Genomic DNA, 16130 nt, shown 5'->3' on the forward strand with positions numbered 1-16130 from the left:
CTCTGCCTTTAAAAAGGTTCAACCATTCTCCTTCCACCATCTTTTCAGGAAGAGAATTCCAAAGGTTCACAATCTGTGTGAGAAACAAATTCTCATAATCTCTGTCATAAATGTGGAACCCCTTATTCTTAAACAGTGACCGCTATGTAGGACTCTCCTTCTCAACCTCTTCCCGTTATATGGACATGATGACCCTCAAGTTAAACCACCACAGCTATATCTCTCTAACGAGAGAACAGCCCAAAGTTCTGGCAAAACTTCCCTTTATTGGTCATTGCATTGAGTATAAAAGTTGGGATGTAATGTTGTGGCTGTACGTACAATATATTTGTTAGGCCACTTTTGGAGTACTGCATTCAGTTCTGGTCTCCCATCATAAGAAAGATGTTATTAAACTTGAAAGGGTGCAGAAAAGATTTACAAGGATGTTGTTGGGGTTGGAGGGTTTGAGCAAGAGGGAAAGGCTTATTAAGCCTTCGCTATTTTCCCTGCAGCATCGGAGATTAAAGTATTACCTTATAGAGCCAAGGTCTGTTACCTAGGGTAGAGGAATCCAGAACTAGAGCGCATAGTTTTATAAGCACATAAGTAGGGGAAAAATGGAAAAGGGAATTAAGGGGCAATATTTTCACTTAGAGGATGTGCTTGTATGGGATGGGCTGCCAAAGGGAGTGGCAGGGAAGCTGGTATAAATACAACATTTAAAAGGGCATTTGGATGGGTATATGAATTGGAAGAGTTTAAAGGGATATGAGCCACATTCTGGCAAATGGAACAAGATTAATTTAGGATATCTAGTTAGCATGGACGAGTTGGACAGAAAGATCTGTTTCTGTGCAGTATAACTCCCTGACTCTATGACTGGCTGTAGGAGATTTTACCTTTGAGTCCTTTCCACACAGACCCTGTTAAGACCCCTCAGGATCTTATATGTTTCAATCGACTAACCTCTTAGCCTTCCAAGCTTCAGTGAATACAAGCCTAGTCTATCCCAACTTTCCTCATAAGACAACTCACCCATCCTAAGTAATGGTTTAGTAAACTTTTCTTCCCCCCTTGCTTATCTGTCTAAAGTCCCTTTTTACAAAGCCAAGCATCACACTTATTTGGAATATTATCCACTTCAAACAAGCTGATTTTCATAGAACGCGTGACGCCTTCCTGATTTTAAAAAAATACAAACTTATTTCACCCTATCATGTAAACGAAAACGAATAACTAGCAATTGCATTTTAATCTACCTGTATTCTAAAAGACTTCACATGCGTCACACTTTTTTTTCGCTGCTAACGTCAGCCTTTTATAATTAGAACAAAGTAAAAATAACCATTAATTGGTTTATAAATATCCTAGATCTGGTCTAGCCATACTAAAGATCAGCCCGGTTTGGCTACGCAAATCTGTTATGGAGATTTCGGTGCAATTGCTCGATTTGCCTCATTAATTTGGGGCATTGTGCGGTGCCAGGAAAAAAAAACTTTAAGGCACATTAAGTGGCAGCTTGCTGGCAGAACGCGGATCTCTCCACACCTTATGTGCTATCTCATTAAACACTGCATACGGGGGGGCGGGGGGGAGGGGGTTTAACTTTTTGGGGTTTTTGAGTTAACAAATTGCCATTAGCATTCCCTTGTGTTTGTTTTCTCATCAAACGAGGATATAATTATGTATCAATTTCTCACGTCAGTATTAGGTAGCATCATATGAAACCTACACCAAGACTAATGTGAAAATAATTTCCTAATTTCTCATGCATCATCTCTTTCTGCATACAAGCAACTGTGTTAACTGAAATCAGTCATCTTTATTTATAGAGCAAAAGTAACATTCCCAACGCTTTCAATTGGAGCAGTTCAGTGGACAGGCTTGGGAAGCGACGGGCACTTTCAGGTTCTCCAATCTCATTGAGCTGCAGCTGATGTTAGTTGAAAGTGCCCTGTGTTAGTCTGGACCGAATGTAAAGCTGGCGCTTAAAGGTGCCCGATTTTTTACATTTCATATAAGACATTTTCCCAGAAATAGGCACAGACGCGCGCCCTTCTTTCTGATTTGGACCATTTTTCAGGATTTTGATTGAACTGGGGAAACTAATCGATTCCGGTGTCAGCCTCTGCAAGAGGCTTGGTTTCCCAACAAGGACAGAGCTCTCTCATACGGAGCTACGCTGAGAATGTCACCTCTTCCATGACCGGAGTATCATGCAGCTTCTTTAGATTTGACATCACTTGCATCCTCTCGGTTATTGCCTGCGGGAGGCGGTGGTTGCTGGGCGTTGGGCTCTATATACATCGGTTACTTACTCCGAAGCTATCTGAATAGGTTGTTTTTTTTTCATATTCCCATTCCTGACAAGAGCTTTGAATATTTTAGACTCAAAGTGACGCAGGGCTGAAAGATAACCGGGTGCTACCTATTGATTATAATGTCAAGTTGTTGCTTTGGCATCTCCCGCAGAGTAAATTCATCCTCTGTCACCAAGAGGTTAATACAGTGTCAGTGTAATTACTTTTCGAATCCTCTGACTGGATATTAAATGTCTGCATTTGGTATGGAACACTGTAAACGATATGTGAACGGTTAATCCGGAACATGCAGTTAAATTGCTAATAATACGGGAGACTATAGGTTGAAACTAGTGAAAGGCAAAAGTTAGAACTGATATCAGAAGCGTTGGGTTCATTCGGATGGAGTAGTGCACGCACCTCCTGGAAATACAGAAGAGCGAGTTGGATACTGCAAGGGAGGGACATTTGGGGTCATGTGTAGAGTCATAGAGCGGGAAGAGATGTACAGTAGGGAAACTGACCCTTTGGTCTAACTCGTCCATGCCGATCAGATATCCGAAACCAATCAAGTCCCATTTGTCAGCACTTGGCCCGTACCTATGCATATACTCATCCAGATGCCTTTTAAATGTTGCAGTTGTACCAGCCTCCACCATTTCCTCTGGCAGCTCACTCCATACATGTACCGCACTCTGCGAGAAAAAGTTGCCCCTTAGATCCCTTTTAAATCTTTTCCGTCTCACCCTAAACCTATGCCCTCCAGTTCTGGACTCGCCCACCTTGGGGAAAAGACCCTGCCTGCAAACCTATCCATACCCCTCATGATTTTATAAACCCTCATAAGGTCGTCCTTCTGCCAGAATGGATGAGCTGAGGCAGAAATGAATCTGCTGTTAAGTACGACTTCCCTGCTGTTCTTTCAATTGTGTAAGGAGATATTTAACAGTCACGCGAAAGCAAATAGATTCCAGTTCACACTTGTCATCCAAACCTCTAACCTCCCTCAACATAATTCTGCTGGAACATTCTAAGGTGATTAGATCCAGAACTGACTCAGTGGTGCAAATGGTACAAACTAATCCAAGCTGACGACAATATTTGAATTTACCTTAGGATATAATCCATTATTGTACTTCAACTTATAACTCATCTGTATTTTCAAAAGTTATTCACCGGTGTATTTTCTTGGGAAAACGCCAGTCTTGTTGATGTAAACAGGGTATATTTTTCAGCGAACATTTGCCACAGCATATCTTTTAATAAAACATTAAGACTCAAAGACAGAGAGTTTCAATTGACATCCGTTGAACACACATACCTATGTAACGCCTCAGCCTCGTGACCCCTCTACACTTAAGCATTGGAGCCATTGTCTCCCTGGGAATCAAAATGTTTTGGGGAATTCAGCATTTACATGAAACAGGTCTACAATATAGAACCAACTCGGGTTGTCCGAGAAATCTCGTGAAGTATTACAATTTTGAATGTCCAACATCAGTTTGCATTTATTTAGTGCCGTTAACACCGTGTAAAACGTTCCAAAGCGCTTATCACAACGAACGCAGAGCTTGTGGAGATGGAAACATATCTGAAAGCTTTCAGGACAGGCACATCAAAAGAAAACTTGTGCTTTCTCTGTAGGAGGCGATAACTTAGCCACTGTGCAGAAATGTGTGGGATTCATCATTTTACAGTGTCTGTGAGAGCAAATTGGGATTGCTGGCGTATCACTTTGGACAGTGGAATAAAGCCTGGTGTAAATCACTAACCGCAAAGTAGACATTTGAACAGGTTTGCTTCGCGACCGAGCAGTCCCGGTTCAGCGTAGCCTCGAGTGGCGAAGCACGTGTTGACCGCACTTTAAGTGTGTGTGGGTGTGAGAGACAAGAAAAGCCAGGAACTGTGCGCTGAGCCTACCTCCATTGTTTACCCGTCACATTTCGGAACAGGAACTTCATCGTCAGGAATGTTTTCTTTTAAATAAAAAGCAATGTGAGAATTCAGTCGAGGAGAGGATGAAATTGAAACCGGGAGGTCTCCATTCCCAATAAACTTGGGAGTGCGCGCTCTCAGCCGGACTGAAGCTTTTGGGGAAAAGAATACATAGTTCCTTGCACTATGATGGTGAGAATCTGGCACAAATGCTAGTTGTTACAGAGAATTTCTCATCCCAAGAATTTAAAATGACACTTTACAATAAAAGTATGTCATTTCTCTTGTGACTGACAGGTGGCTAACGCTCCCAGACATGAATAGCCCCGAATCCTTCGTCCTTTCTGAATACTGTGAAGTTGGTTGGCTAGCCCCCAAAGTAGTTGTGTCTGCCGCTTGTAGGTAAATGGTATGGCTGACGGCGAGATTGGGTGCAGAGTTTGGAGGTTTGAAGCAGCAGCTAGACGGCGATTGGTTTTGAAAGATCATGACGTTCCGCCCTGGGCGGTATATAGGAGTGAAAGGGACGGAGTGTTCAAACAGAAGCTACAGAGCGGAGTTCAGCCATGTCCAGGAGTGAGAGTGTGGGCCGAGCGGCCGAGTGATGTGTGTGAGGAGAGCAGAGGGGAGAGCTGCAGGCACGATGTACAGCGCCGCTGAGAATGGGTTCGCAGGAGAGTAGCTCCGAGAGCAGTGTGTATTTCTCACTGAGCCCCTCAATGCTGAACAGCAGCGCGGCTCCGGGCAGCGAGGGAGCGGCCGTCCGCAGGGAGCTCACCCAGCCCTGGAAGATCATCGTCAGTATCGTCATGTCGGTCATGGTGCTGGTGACCGTGTTCGGGAACGTGCTGGTGATCACGGCGATCGCCCGCTTCCAGCGGCTGCAGACGGTCACCAACTACTTCATCACCTCGCTGGCCTGTGCGGACTTGGTGATGGGGCTGATCGTGGTTCCCTTCGCCGGGGTCCGCAGTATCACCGGCGTCTGGTACTTTGAGAACTTCTGGTGCGACTTCTGGACCTCGCTGGATGTGCTGTGCGTGACGGCGAGTATTGGCACCCTGTGTGTGATCGCCCTGGACCGCTACCTGGCCATTACCTCGCCTTTCCGCTACCAGACGCTGCTGACCAAGTGCAAGGCTCGCCTGGTGGTGCTGGTGGTCTGGATGGTGGCCGCTCTGACCTCCTTCTTACCCATCTACATGGGCTGGTGGAAGCTGAATGAGACCGGTCCCCTGCAATGCTACGCGGACCCCAGGTGCTGCGAGTTCTTCGTCAACAAAGAGTTCGCCATCTCCTCTTCCATCGTCTCCTTCTACTTGCCCCTGTTCGTCATGATCTTCCTGTACACCCGGGTCTTTCAGGAGGCCAGGCAGCAGCTGCAGAAGATCAACAAGTGTCAGGGCCGCTTCCACAACAACAACTTGAACCAGCCTGTCCCTCCTGTCAACGGCAAAGCCGCCAAACCGGGGCAGAAAAGGACACCCAGGTTTCTCAATCTGAAGGAGCACAAAGCTCTGAAGACGCTGGGGATTATAATGGGGGTGTTCACCCTCTGCTGGCTGCCCTTCTTCGTGGTCAATATCGTCAGTGTCATTTTTAAAGACAGCATCTCTAACACCGTGTTCACTTTCCTGAACTGGATCGGCTACTCCAACTCCGCCTTCAACCCGCTCATATACTGCCGCAGTTCGGATTTCAGGCACGCCTTTAAGACGGTGCTGTGGGGCTGCCGGAGCTCGCCGCCGTCCACACACCACAGCAGTTACCCCAATGAGAACCTTGTGCCGAGCGAGGATCGTCTGGGCAACGGGCTGCCCTGCAGCCCGGGGGGCGCAGCGCCAGCAGCGGCCAACTGCAGCCCCCAGGCCGATGCCAATGAACGCAGGCTCCTGGACTCGGTCATTTAAACGGGGTACTGGATTAGTGGTGCTGGAAGAGCACAGCAGTTCAGGCAGCATCCAGCGAGCAGCGAAATCCACGTTTCGGGCAAAAAGCCCTTCATCAGGAATCAGCGACACACACTCACCCCGAGCCGGTGACAGCCCGCGTGGCACTCAGCAACAGGGAGGCACACCGAAACTCCCGGAAGACGAGATGTTCCGACTCGATTCCGCTTGTATTTTTCATGCATTCGCCTACCTCATAACTCTGTGCACGCAGTGCAAGTACATTGTGGTGAAAGTGTGTGACCCCCTCCAGCCCTCGCCCCGCGGGAGATGGAAGTCAGCACAGTGAAATAGGACAGTTCTTGAATGTTGTTACACGAGCATTAACAGTGAATGTTTAAATGTTTACAACTCGCATGACGCCTATACACAAAGGCCATGTCGACCCTACTGAAAGCATTTTTATTTGCGCCCTCTTTATCCCCTTGAGTGCTCATAGGCACACCGTTTTATACGATCCGTAACAAAACCTCGGGCCATTCAATTCAGTTCAAGAAGTGATCTCAAGGAAGTGGAACAGATTCTATCGGACAATTGCTGGAAACATTGGAGTGTTAGTCAGTGAGCGATGAGGTTATCCTTGTGTATTGCGGTCAGTAAGTGGGGAGATCACCCAACCGCACAGCACAGGAAAAGCGGACAGTGCAATGCGTGCGGTTGTGTTGGGATCTGTGTGTTAGGAGGAGGAAGGGCCCGGTTTAGCCGATTTCTCGAGGTTAGATGCCCAACAGGTTTGCTAACTTCCGTGCGCGCAGTTCGAGTTAGGAGTTAGGTAACATCCCCCACCCCCTTCCCATTCCTGTCTTTATCCACGAATTTTCATAAAATGGAAACAAACATGTGTGCTCGTGTGCCGGCGCGTTCACATTCTTGTGTCTGTAGTTGTACTGTGGTGTATTCGTTGTGACCTTTAAGTGCATAACTGTATTTTGCAATGTTGCACTTTCAAGTCAGACAGTGCTGTAGTTCTCTGGACGTTTCTCTTTACATTGAAGGTGAGGCTTGTCATTTTCCAACACCTTCCCCCCCCCCCCCCCCGCCGTTTCGCAGATTGAGACAGCGTGGTTTCACGTGAGTACGTATCGATTGGGTACTGTCAACAACAACAAAAAAACCTTTATAGCAAATAATTCCCTTGTACCATTGTCAGTCAAAAGCTGTTCTCCTGAAATGTTAACCTGAGTTTTCTGTGGCATTGTTTAGTGTCTGTGCCTGGGTATTGGAATTTTCTTGTACGCGAACGCTAGGAGCGGATCTGTGTGGGATTATGTGCAATAAACGCTTGTTATTTCGGCGCGGAACAGGCATGGGACAGTTTAATGTTTACTTGATTTCCTGGTCGATATACTTTCGCACAACGTCAAAGCAAATCATAAAGCTATTTTGGTCTTTCATATGAATTCAGGTAATTAAGAAATGAAACATTTTTGGATATTTATTATTTCAAATCAATATTGGCTGTTATTCGTGTACAAATAAAACTTTATATCTTCAAAACACTTCCATTGCGTGATTTTAGATTAATTTAAAACAAAGCATTCGCAGTTAAACTCATCGACAGCACTGTCTCTGTTATCAAAATCCGCCCACTTCCAGTAGTTCCGACTTTACGTTATTTTAGATTTCGCCCCCACCTTTTGGATAGACATTTCGATAAATTACACAGCAGCTGGTCGTTAGTTATCACGGAGTCAGAAAATAGACCAGTTTCGTTAACTAGCAGAAACTCGTGTCTGTTCAGACTTCACAATAAATGCAACCTTATCACTAATATGTTTTTATAGCTATCTATCTCAGGCTTATTTTACAAGTCTGGCTCCTCGGCTCTTTGAGAATGCAGAATGTTCCTGTGAATCTGGTCTCATTGTTTCTTCAAGAGATTAACATGAACACTAAGGGAAAAAAAAGGTGGACTGAGAGTAGCGCAGATGTGGAGGCTGCTCGAGACTGCAAGTTTACTTCTAGATTTCTTATACTTATTACAATTGCAAGTACGTGAATAAGAAATATGTGGAGGGGAATGGACCAAGCTCAAGCGGGTGGGACTAGTTTAGTTTGAGATTATGGTTAGCGTGGACTGGTTGGACCGAGGGTCTGTTTCCATACTGTATGACTCTATAGTAGAAGTTAACGAGACATTCTTTTCTCTCTAAAATCTACTTTATTCATATAATTTGTAAAAATGCATTACAAAATATCAGGACTCGAAAAGGAGAGTGGTATAAAATTTAACTTTCTCCAAACAGCATGTTTCACACTAAGGTGCCTCAATACAAATTGTAAGGCTTTTGACATTTATACGACACAGTCCATTTCAAATCTACATTGCATTATATTTTGACAAGTTGAATATTTCAAAAAAGTAATAGAATTCAACTATTTTTGATATACTATGTTTAAAAAGTGATCTATTAATGACCTTTTACAGCAAGCTGATGATAGGATTGGCTCCTACCAAAGGAATGTCTAACTTTCGAGTGCCTATTTCCAGATATTAATATTTATTCTCCATTAGAAGCTTTAGGAAATAAAATCTAGTTTAGTTATTGTGAGATGGGAGATGTAACAATCAACAAATTTCTTTTTAATAGTGGCGGTAATATTTGGATAGCTGGATATCTCAGCAAGCTGGTCACCACACATACAGGACATTCACTGAATGCACCAAATTACTGGTTTTACTCGTTTTCCAGAGCAGTGTAATCAACTGCAAATAATTTAGATGCATTTTAACAGAATGGCATTTTAATGCTTAAAGTAGATGCTGAACAGAACTCATTTTTGTGCTATACAGGTTTTAGTTTGTTCTCAGATTGATTTTGTTGTGATATGTACCTGTCTTTGAACACTTCTGACTCCCAAAGCATCCCAACTGTAAAAATGTAATCACAGTATAAGTATGTGGTACTCATAAAACCTTGCTCAAATATTTGCATATTAAAGCATTCAACAAGAAAGAATGATTAATTATTGAGTAACTTTTTAAGAGCAACTCTTAAACAAAAATTTTTCCAATTGTGGTCTTAATATTCTTCAACTAAATAACAAGCAGTTATTCTATTGGAGAATAAATATTGACATTTGGGATTCAGGCACTGGAAAGTGGGAGTTTGTTTGGAATTGTCCCCCTAAACATTCATTGACTTGCTATAAAACATCATTGTTAAGTCATTTTTAATATACAGGAAGACAGTCTCATTTTATTTTTCTGTTTTTTTAAAAACTGTGAACTGAAAGGGAACAATTTGTTTTTACAAATCAAAGGTTGTTGTGAGGAAGAAACAATTGCTGCCCTTTTTAAAAAAAAAACAAGATACTTGGTACTCATCTTAAGTGCTGTTTACATAGCTGTTTCTTCAAGTAGTTTGTGAAGAGGGAAGAGGGGAGAGGGGCAAGTCTAGTTGCAAACCACCTGGAGCCAAAGTGTGGAGATTCACCAGCAACAAATAGTTGATTGGTCACCACTCCAAGACCAGTTGTTAATGACAAAGGCCTTTTGTCTGTCAACAATTATGTGATTGGCTCCCAAATAACTGATCAGCTTGTGGGTGTGAATGCTTGAGTCAGAAGCAGTTGACTCTCTGAAGAGCAAAGAGCTGTCCTTCCTTCTCAGCAAAATAAAACAAACCTGAAGAAAGTTAGTTTATTTTCCTTAGTTACTGTAAACTCTGACTTTCAGCTAATAAAGTGAGAGTAAGTGTGAAGTAGTCATAAGCAAGTAAAAGTACCTGGAGAAGGAAGATTGAGGAGCGGCAAGTCCTAATACACCAAAAGAATGATATCACTGAATCCTGTTGACAAAGATGGTCAAACTGCCTTCTCAGACTTTCCCTCTGCCCATGACAACCATTATTTTTAAATGTATTGCTGTAAGTGTGTGAGTTTTTTTTATAAGGCTGTTAGTATTTTAACTAGTAATTATATTTCAATGATTCATAATTGTTTACCAATAGCCAAGATCTATTTAATTGCAATAAACAGTAATAAGTATGGAAACCTTCTCATGTTTTGTTTCAATCTGGGTCTAAAATATAAGTACATTAGGAAATTTTGTGTTCATTTAAAACAAACCTTGACTTTCTGACAATTCTAGGAAGAGTTGGGCTCGATTTCCTGTGTGCTACTGCAGCGTGTCATAGTAATGATGTATCGAAAAGAATTATTTCTTTTGCACTGTCATATTCAACTTGAAGTTTGTTGCAATTTGGCCGTAAGCCTGTCATGGAGCATATAATGTAAATATCAAAAGCATTACAATTATATTAAGACAATTCAATATGGCCACAAAAAATGTTGACTATTATTTCACATGGTATCGTTCAATTCTCCATAGTTTCCAATCAACATTTACCAATGTTATTAATGAAGTATATTTTGGGGAAAAATGATAGGACCAATATTTTGTTTTGTTTTATGAAGCCAAGAATTGCAGATGCCGAAGAAAAACTAAATAATGTGAAATAAAAACAAATAGAAATTGTTGGAGACACTCAGCAAATTTGGCAGCATCTGTTGAGAGAAAGCACAGTTAAAGTGTCGAGTGCAATTGATGTTAACTCTGCTTCCGAAGAAGGGTTACTGGACCTGAAATGTTAACTGTTTTCTCTCCAGAGTTTGCCAGGGATGCTGAGTTTCTCCAGCAATTTTTGTATTTGTTTTGTTAACTTTTACTGTGTAAATTTTACTAGCTTAATGTTAATGTTTTTAAACAACAGTGAAAACAGTGCAGAATAACCTTCTGCTTTTATGAAGGCCCAAGTACTCGGGCACACAAAATAATCATAAGATTCATTATTATAAAAACATTGATGCTAAAGTTGAATTTATTGTGAGGACTGAACAAGATACAAACTCATTGTTTGGATTAAATTAGATTACTTACAATGTGGAAACAGGCCCTTTGGCCGAACAGGTCCACACCAACCCTCCAAAGAGCAACCCACCCCCGACCCATTCCTCTACATTTAGCCCCTCACCTAACACTACGGGCAACTTAGCATGGCCAATTCACCTAATGCGCTGGTTAAAGCAACTGCTGTTCTTTCTGATTTTTCAGTAACTAAATGACAAATTTTCTTCAAATTTTCAACCAAAAGATGGTCACAAAGAATTAGGTTGTGGTCTGTACTATTGGAAGTGAGCAGATTTTTGTGACGACATGTTGGTGCAATCCCATAAACTGTTTGAACTTTTTTGCAATTTAAAAAGCGCCTAACCAATAAAAAGGACATTAAGCCCAATTGTGAACCCAGGGACATCACTGGCTCTCCAGTGACACCTATAGGACAGAGGATTTCTAAGAGGTAAAAACAATGACTGCAGATGCTGAAAACCAGATTCCGGATTAGTGGTGCTGGAAGAGCACAGCAGTTCAGGCAGCATCCAAGGAGCTTCGAAATCGACAAAAGCCCTTCATCAGGAATAAAGGCAGTAAGCCTGAAGCGTGGAGAGATAAGCTAGAGGAGGTTGGGGGTGGGGAGAAAGGAGCAGAGAGTGCAATGGGTGAGTGGGGGAGGGGATGAAGGTGATAGGTCAGGGAGGAGAGGGTGGAGTGGATAGGTGGAAAAGGAGATAGGCAGGTAGGACAAGTCCGGACAAGTCATGGGGACAGTGCTGAGCTGGAAGTTTAGAACTAGGGTGAGGTGGGGGAAGGGGAAATGACGAAACTGTTAAAGTCCACATTGATGCCCTGAGGTTGAAGTGTTCCGAGGTGGAAGATGAGGCGTTCTTCCTCCAGGCGTCTGGTGGTGAGGGAGCGGCGGTGAAGGAGGCCCAGGACATCCGCCGACATTTCCGCCACCTCCAAACAGACCCCACCACCAGGGATATATTTCCCTCCCCACCCCTTTCCGCCTTCCGCAAAGACCGTTCCCTCCATGACTACCTGGTCAGGTCCACGCCTCCCTACAACCCACTCTCCCATCCTGGCACTTTCCCCTGCCACTGCAGGAACTGTAAAACCTGCGCCCACACCTCCTCCCTCACCTCTATCCAAGGCCCTAAAGGAGCCTTCCACATCCATCAAAGTTTTACTTGCACATCCACTAATATCATTTATTGTATCCATTGCTCCCGATGCGGTTTCCTCTACATTGGGGAGACTGGGCGCCTCCTAGCAGAACACTTTAGGGAACATGTCCGGGACACCCGCACCAATCAACCACACCGCCCCGTGGCCCAACATTTCAACTCCCCCTCCCACTCTGCCGAGGACATGGAGGTCCTGGGCCTCCTTCACCGCCGCTCCCTCACCACCAGACGCCTGGAGGAAGAACGCCTCATCTTCCGCCTCGGAACATTTCAACCCCAGGGCATCAATGTGGACTTCAACAGTTTCCTCATTTCCCCTTCCTCCACCTCACCCTAGTTCTAAACTTCCAGCTCAGCACTGTCCCCATGACTTGTCCGGACTTGTCCTACCTGCCTATCTCCTTTTCCACCTATCCACTCCACCCTCTCCTCCTTGACCTATCACCTTCATCCCCTCCTCCACTCACCCATTGTACTCTATGCTACTTTCTCCCCACCCCCAACCTCCTCTAGCTTATCTCTCCACGCTTCAGGCTCACTGCCTTTATTCCTGATGAAGGGCTTTTGCCCGAAACGTCGATTTCGAAGCTCCTTGGATGCTGTCTGAACTGCTGTGCTCTTCCAGCACCACTAATCCAGAGGATTTCTAAGGCTGGACCCAGTCTGAACTACTAGTGTTGTTATTTATAATAAGTTTTGTACGACTTCAGTGTACATGCAAAATGCTAATAATAAAAGGAAGAAACTTGGATATTATACCATCTACAAAACAATCTGCTTCTCATTGAATCTCACCAACCATGCAATACCCAAACTGAGAAGAATGCATCAATACACACTTGAATCCAGAGGTAGGAATAACATCAACCCGTAGCCCAGATGCTCTGCAGCTTGTATCACGCTGTTAACAATTACAGCTAATGCATGGTGCTGAGCAAACTAAATATGTAACGATGTCAGAGCAATTGGGCAATGAATACACTTAACACTGTTATTGTATCAACTACTAGAGCATCAAAATTACTATCATGAATATAAATGAACCTAGAGTATGGTATTACAGTGAAGCACAGTGAAAGTATCTGATGAATGAAGTTTCACTGCATTTCACTTCAGTATCAGATTTCAGTGTATAGATTTAGTATTGGTGAGAAGTTGTGACCGTTCTTGCACCAATGCATAATGTATGGTGTAAGTGCAATGTAATTGGACCTGTGGCCTCATGTTTTAGGTATGAGAGATTTAGGTGGCCCTTATACTGTGGAGTGCAATGTAAGGTTGACAGAATGCAAATATGATCATTCTGCGTCACACTGAGATCAGTACAAAGCCTGAGCACATGGGCAGAGTTCCTACTCGACAGGCTTCAGCTCAGTCCAGGACACTAGAGAAGTCTGTTTATGTCATATCCAAATTCAGTCAACAACCCTGACAGAGTGCCGCAGCTCATTTTGCAACCTGTCACCAGGAAAATGTTAAGAGCCTTTACAGATTGGAAAATGCTCCAATAGTAAAAGAAAGAATTTCTATTTAAAGTAACGGGGCAATGATTTTAGAACATGTTAGATTGATCCAGTTGGAAGCACAGTAGTAAAAGTCCCATTCTGCACATGATGAGTAGCTTGCACTGAAGAAGTGCTGCAGTTTCAGAACAACCATATTTCAGCTGAACTTGAAACCAAAATCATGATTGCTCACTTCTGGTGGATGCTACAATCCCAAGCCATGGAGAAGTTATTTTAGCGGCTTGCATTCTTTCTCTCAACCAACCGGACAAAAATAAATGGTTTTCCACTTCACAGATGGTTGACAGTTATCATGAATTGTTGACAGTACCCACAATATTTTTTACATAATAATGTAACTTTACAAGAATGATTCATAAATATAATAGACATTGGTATAGAAAGATACCAATGTTTAATCATAATCTTTCTAACTTCACTGATATTAAATGTCTAGCTTCAGAAGTGTACCTCATATTAGTACTATAATTTCTCAGGATATTATCTTCATAGAAAACTGCAATATCTTTACTTGCTCTCACATCTACTGAGATAGATATACAATACTTTGGCAGACTTTACTCACCTCGCTTCACTTTCAAAACCAATTCAAAATGTTTGCTGTTAAATGTGAATTTGATATCGTTCAGTAAGTGGTGCTCAATCGGGAGTATGCAGACACTCAGTTAGACTGAAACAATTGAAGACACTCAATTAAGCTGATAACATGGCTTGATTATACTTTCTAGAAATAACATATATTCATACATAGAGGAAATGTTCGAGTTTCACACCTCGTTTGAGTCACCCAGAGCTTGGGGTGCCTCTAACTCTATGCTTTCTCTATGGCAATGCCTTGGCCAATCAGAGTTGACTTGCCAACAATTCAACGTCTTTTTCTCCTTCCAGTCAAATTGTTGAGACAGTTTGAAATGTACAATTCTTGCATTTGTCCTGACTGTTGTAAAATAAAAAGCTTCAGCAACAGAAATATGACTCACTCAAAATCTGTTTAGTTATTCAGGTTTAGAAATTGAACCCACAGTTTGCTAGTTTCACTTTAACTTTAACAAAGAACCTTAAAAGTCTTGAATACAGCTGCACTTTTCTAGTGTAATTCCTGTTAATTGTAAACCATTTCGGATAACATTCAAATGCTAAGGTATCAGAATAATCTCCAATCCAGCATAAACACCATCAAGAAAGATTTGTTGATTGTTTTTATAAATGAACTACGAAAGCTTCCAAGAAGATAATGTTAGTTCTGTCATGTGTGGTTGTCCTCACAAATGTTATTTCCACATATTTTCTCCTGCCTGTCTTCCCACCCCCTGATTTACATCTCTAATACTACAGCATTACTTAACTGACCTTCGGACTTTTGGTCTAGACAGTAACCAGACACTGTGCTCTTCCAGCACCACTAATCCCGAATCTGGTTTCCAGCATCTGCAGTCATTGTTTTTACCTAGTAACCAGACACTTGTCGATGGTTTTGATTAGATTTCTTCCCCAGCCAGAAATATGCAATAATTTGTTGATATTCAAGTTTTCTGTGCCCAAGTAGAGAACTGTTGAATCATAAAATGATTAGACCCCAGGAAGAGGATGTTTGGCCCATCATGTCCATTCAAAAAGATGTATGAGCAATTCAGCTAGTCCCACTCCTGTTCTATTTCACTGTAACCCAGCATTGTTTTTATTCTTTTAGGTTCATATCCAATTTGCTTTTAAAAATCACAACTTAATTCATTTATAGGTGACATAAAATAGATTAAGAATTTGTCTGTTTACAATGAGACTTTGTGGCTTTGAAGGGCCAGGCCAAATTAAAGCACAGCTGCATCTTACAAACATTCTCATTCATTGTAGCTTACATAGGAACAGAAGTAGGTCATTCAGCCTCTTAAATCTGCTCTGCCATTTAATAAGATCACAGCTGATCTGTGGTCTAACTCCATATGCCTGCCTTGATACCTTTGCTTAATAAAAAAAAATCCATTTCAGATTCAAATTTAAGAGTTAAATTAGCATTGGCTGCCATTTAAAGAGGAAAATTCCAAACCTCCACTACTCCTTGCATGTAAAAGTACTTTCTAACATCTCTCCTGAATGGCCTGGCACTAATTCTTAGACTATACACCAGGTTCTAGAATCTTCAACCAGTAGAAATAGTTTATCTTTGTCTATCTTGTCTCTCCTTTTTTATATCCTGAAGACCTCGATTGGATTTTTTTTATTCATTTGTGAAATGAGGACATCATTGGCTAGCCAGCATTTATTACCCATCCCTAGTTTCCCTTCAGAAGTGATAGTGAGCTGCATTCTTGAACTGTTGCAGTCCACCTGCAGTCACCTCTTAACCTTCTGAATTCTAGACAATAAAGGTGTACTTTGTCTAACGTCTCTTCATAATTTAACCCTGAAGT

The 16130-nt window shown here is 42.4% G+C and overlaps 1 protein-coding gene across 1 annotated transcript; it reads left to right on the forward strand.

Annotated features, from left to right (window-relative positions):
* Positions 1 to 4204: 4204 nt before the first annotated feature.
* On the forward strand, positions 4205 to 7665 carry LOC140492146 (beta-2 adrenergic receptor-like). Its single transcript, XM_072590967.1, has one exon. It carries the CDS (start codon positions 4880 to 4882, stop codon positions 6125 to 6127), a length of 1248 nt encoding a protein of 415 aa, XP_072447068.1. The 5' UTR covers positions 4205 to 4879; the 3' UTR covers positions 6128 to 7665.
* The last annotated feature ends 8465 nt before the right edge of the window (positions 7666 to 16130 follow it).

This window comes from Chiloscyllium punctatum, chromosome 20 (genome assembly GCF_047496795.1).
Source record: "Chiloscyllium punctatum isolate Juve2018m chromosome 20, sChiPun1.3, whole genome shotgun sequence".
Lineage (NCBI taxonomy): Eukaryota > Metazoa > Chordata > Chondrichthyes > Orectolobiformes > Hemiscylliidae > Chiloscyllium > Chiloscyllium punctatum.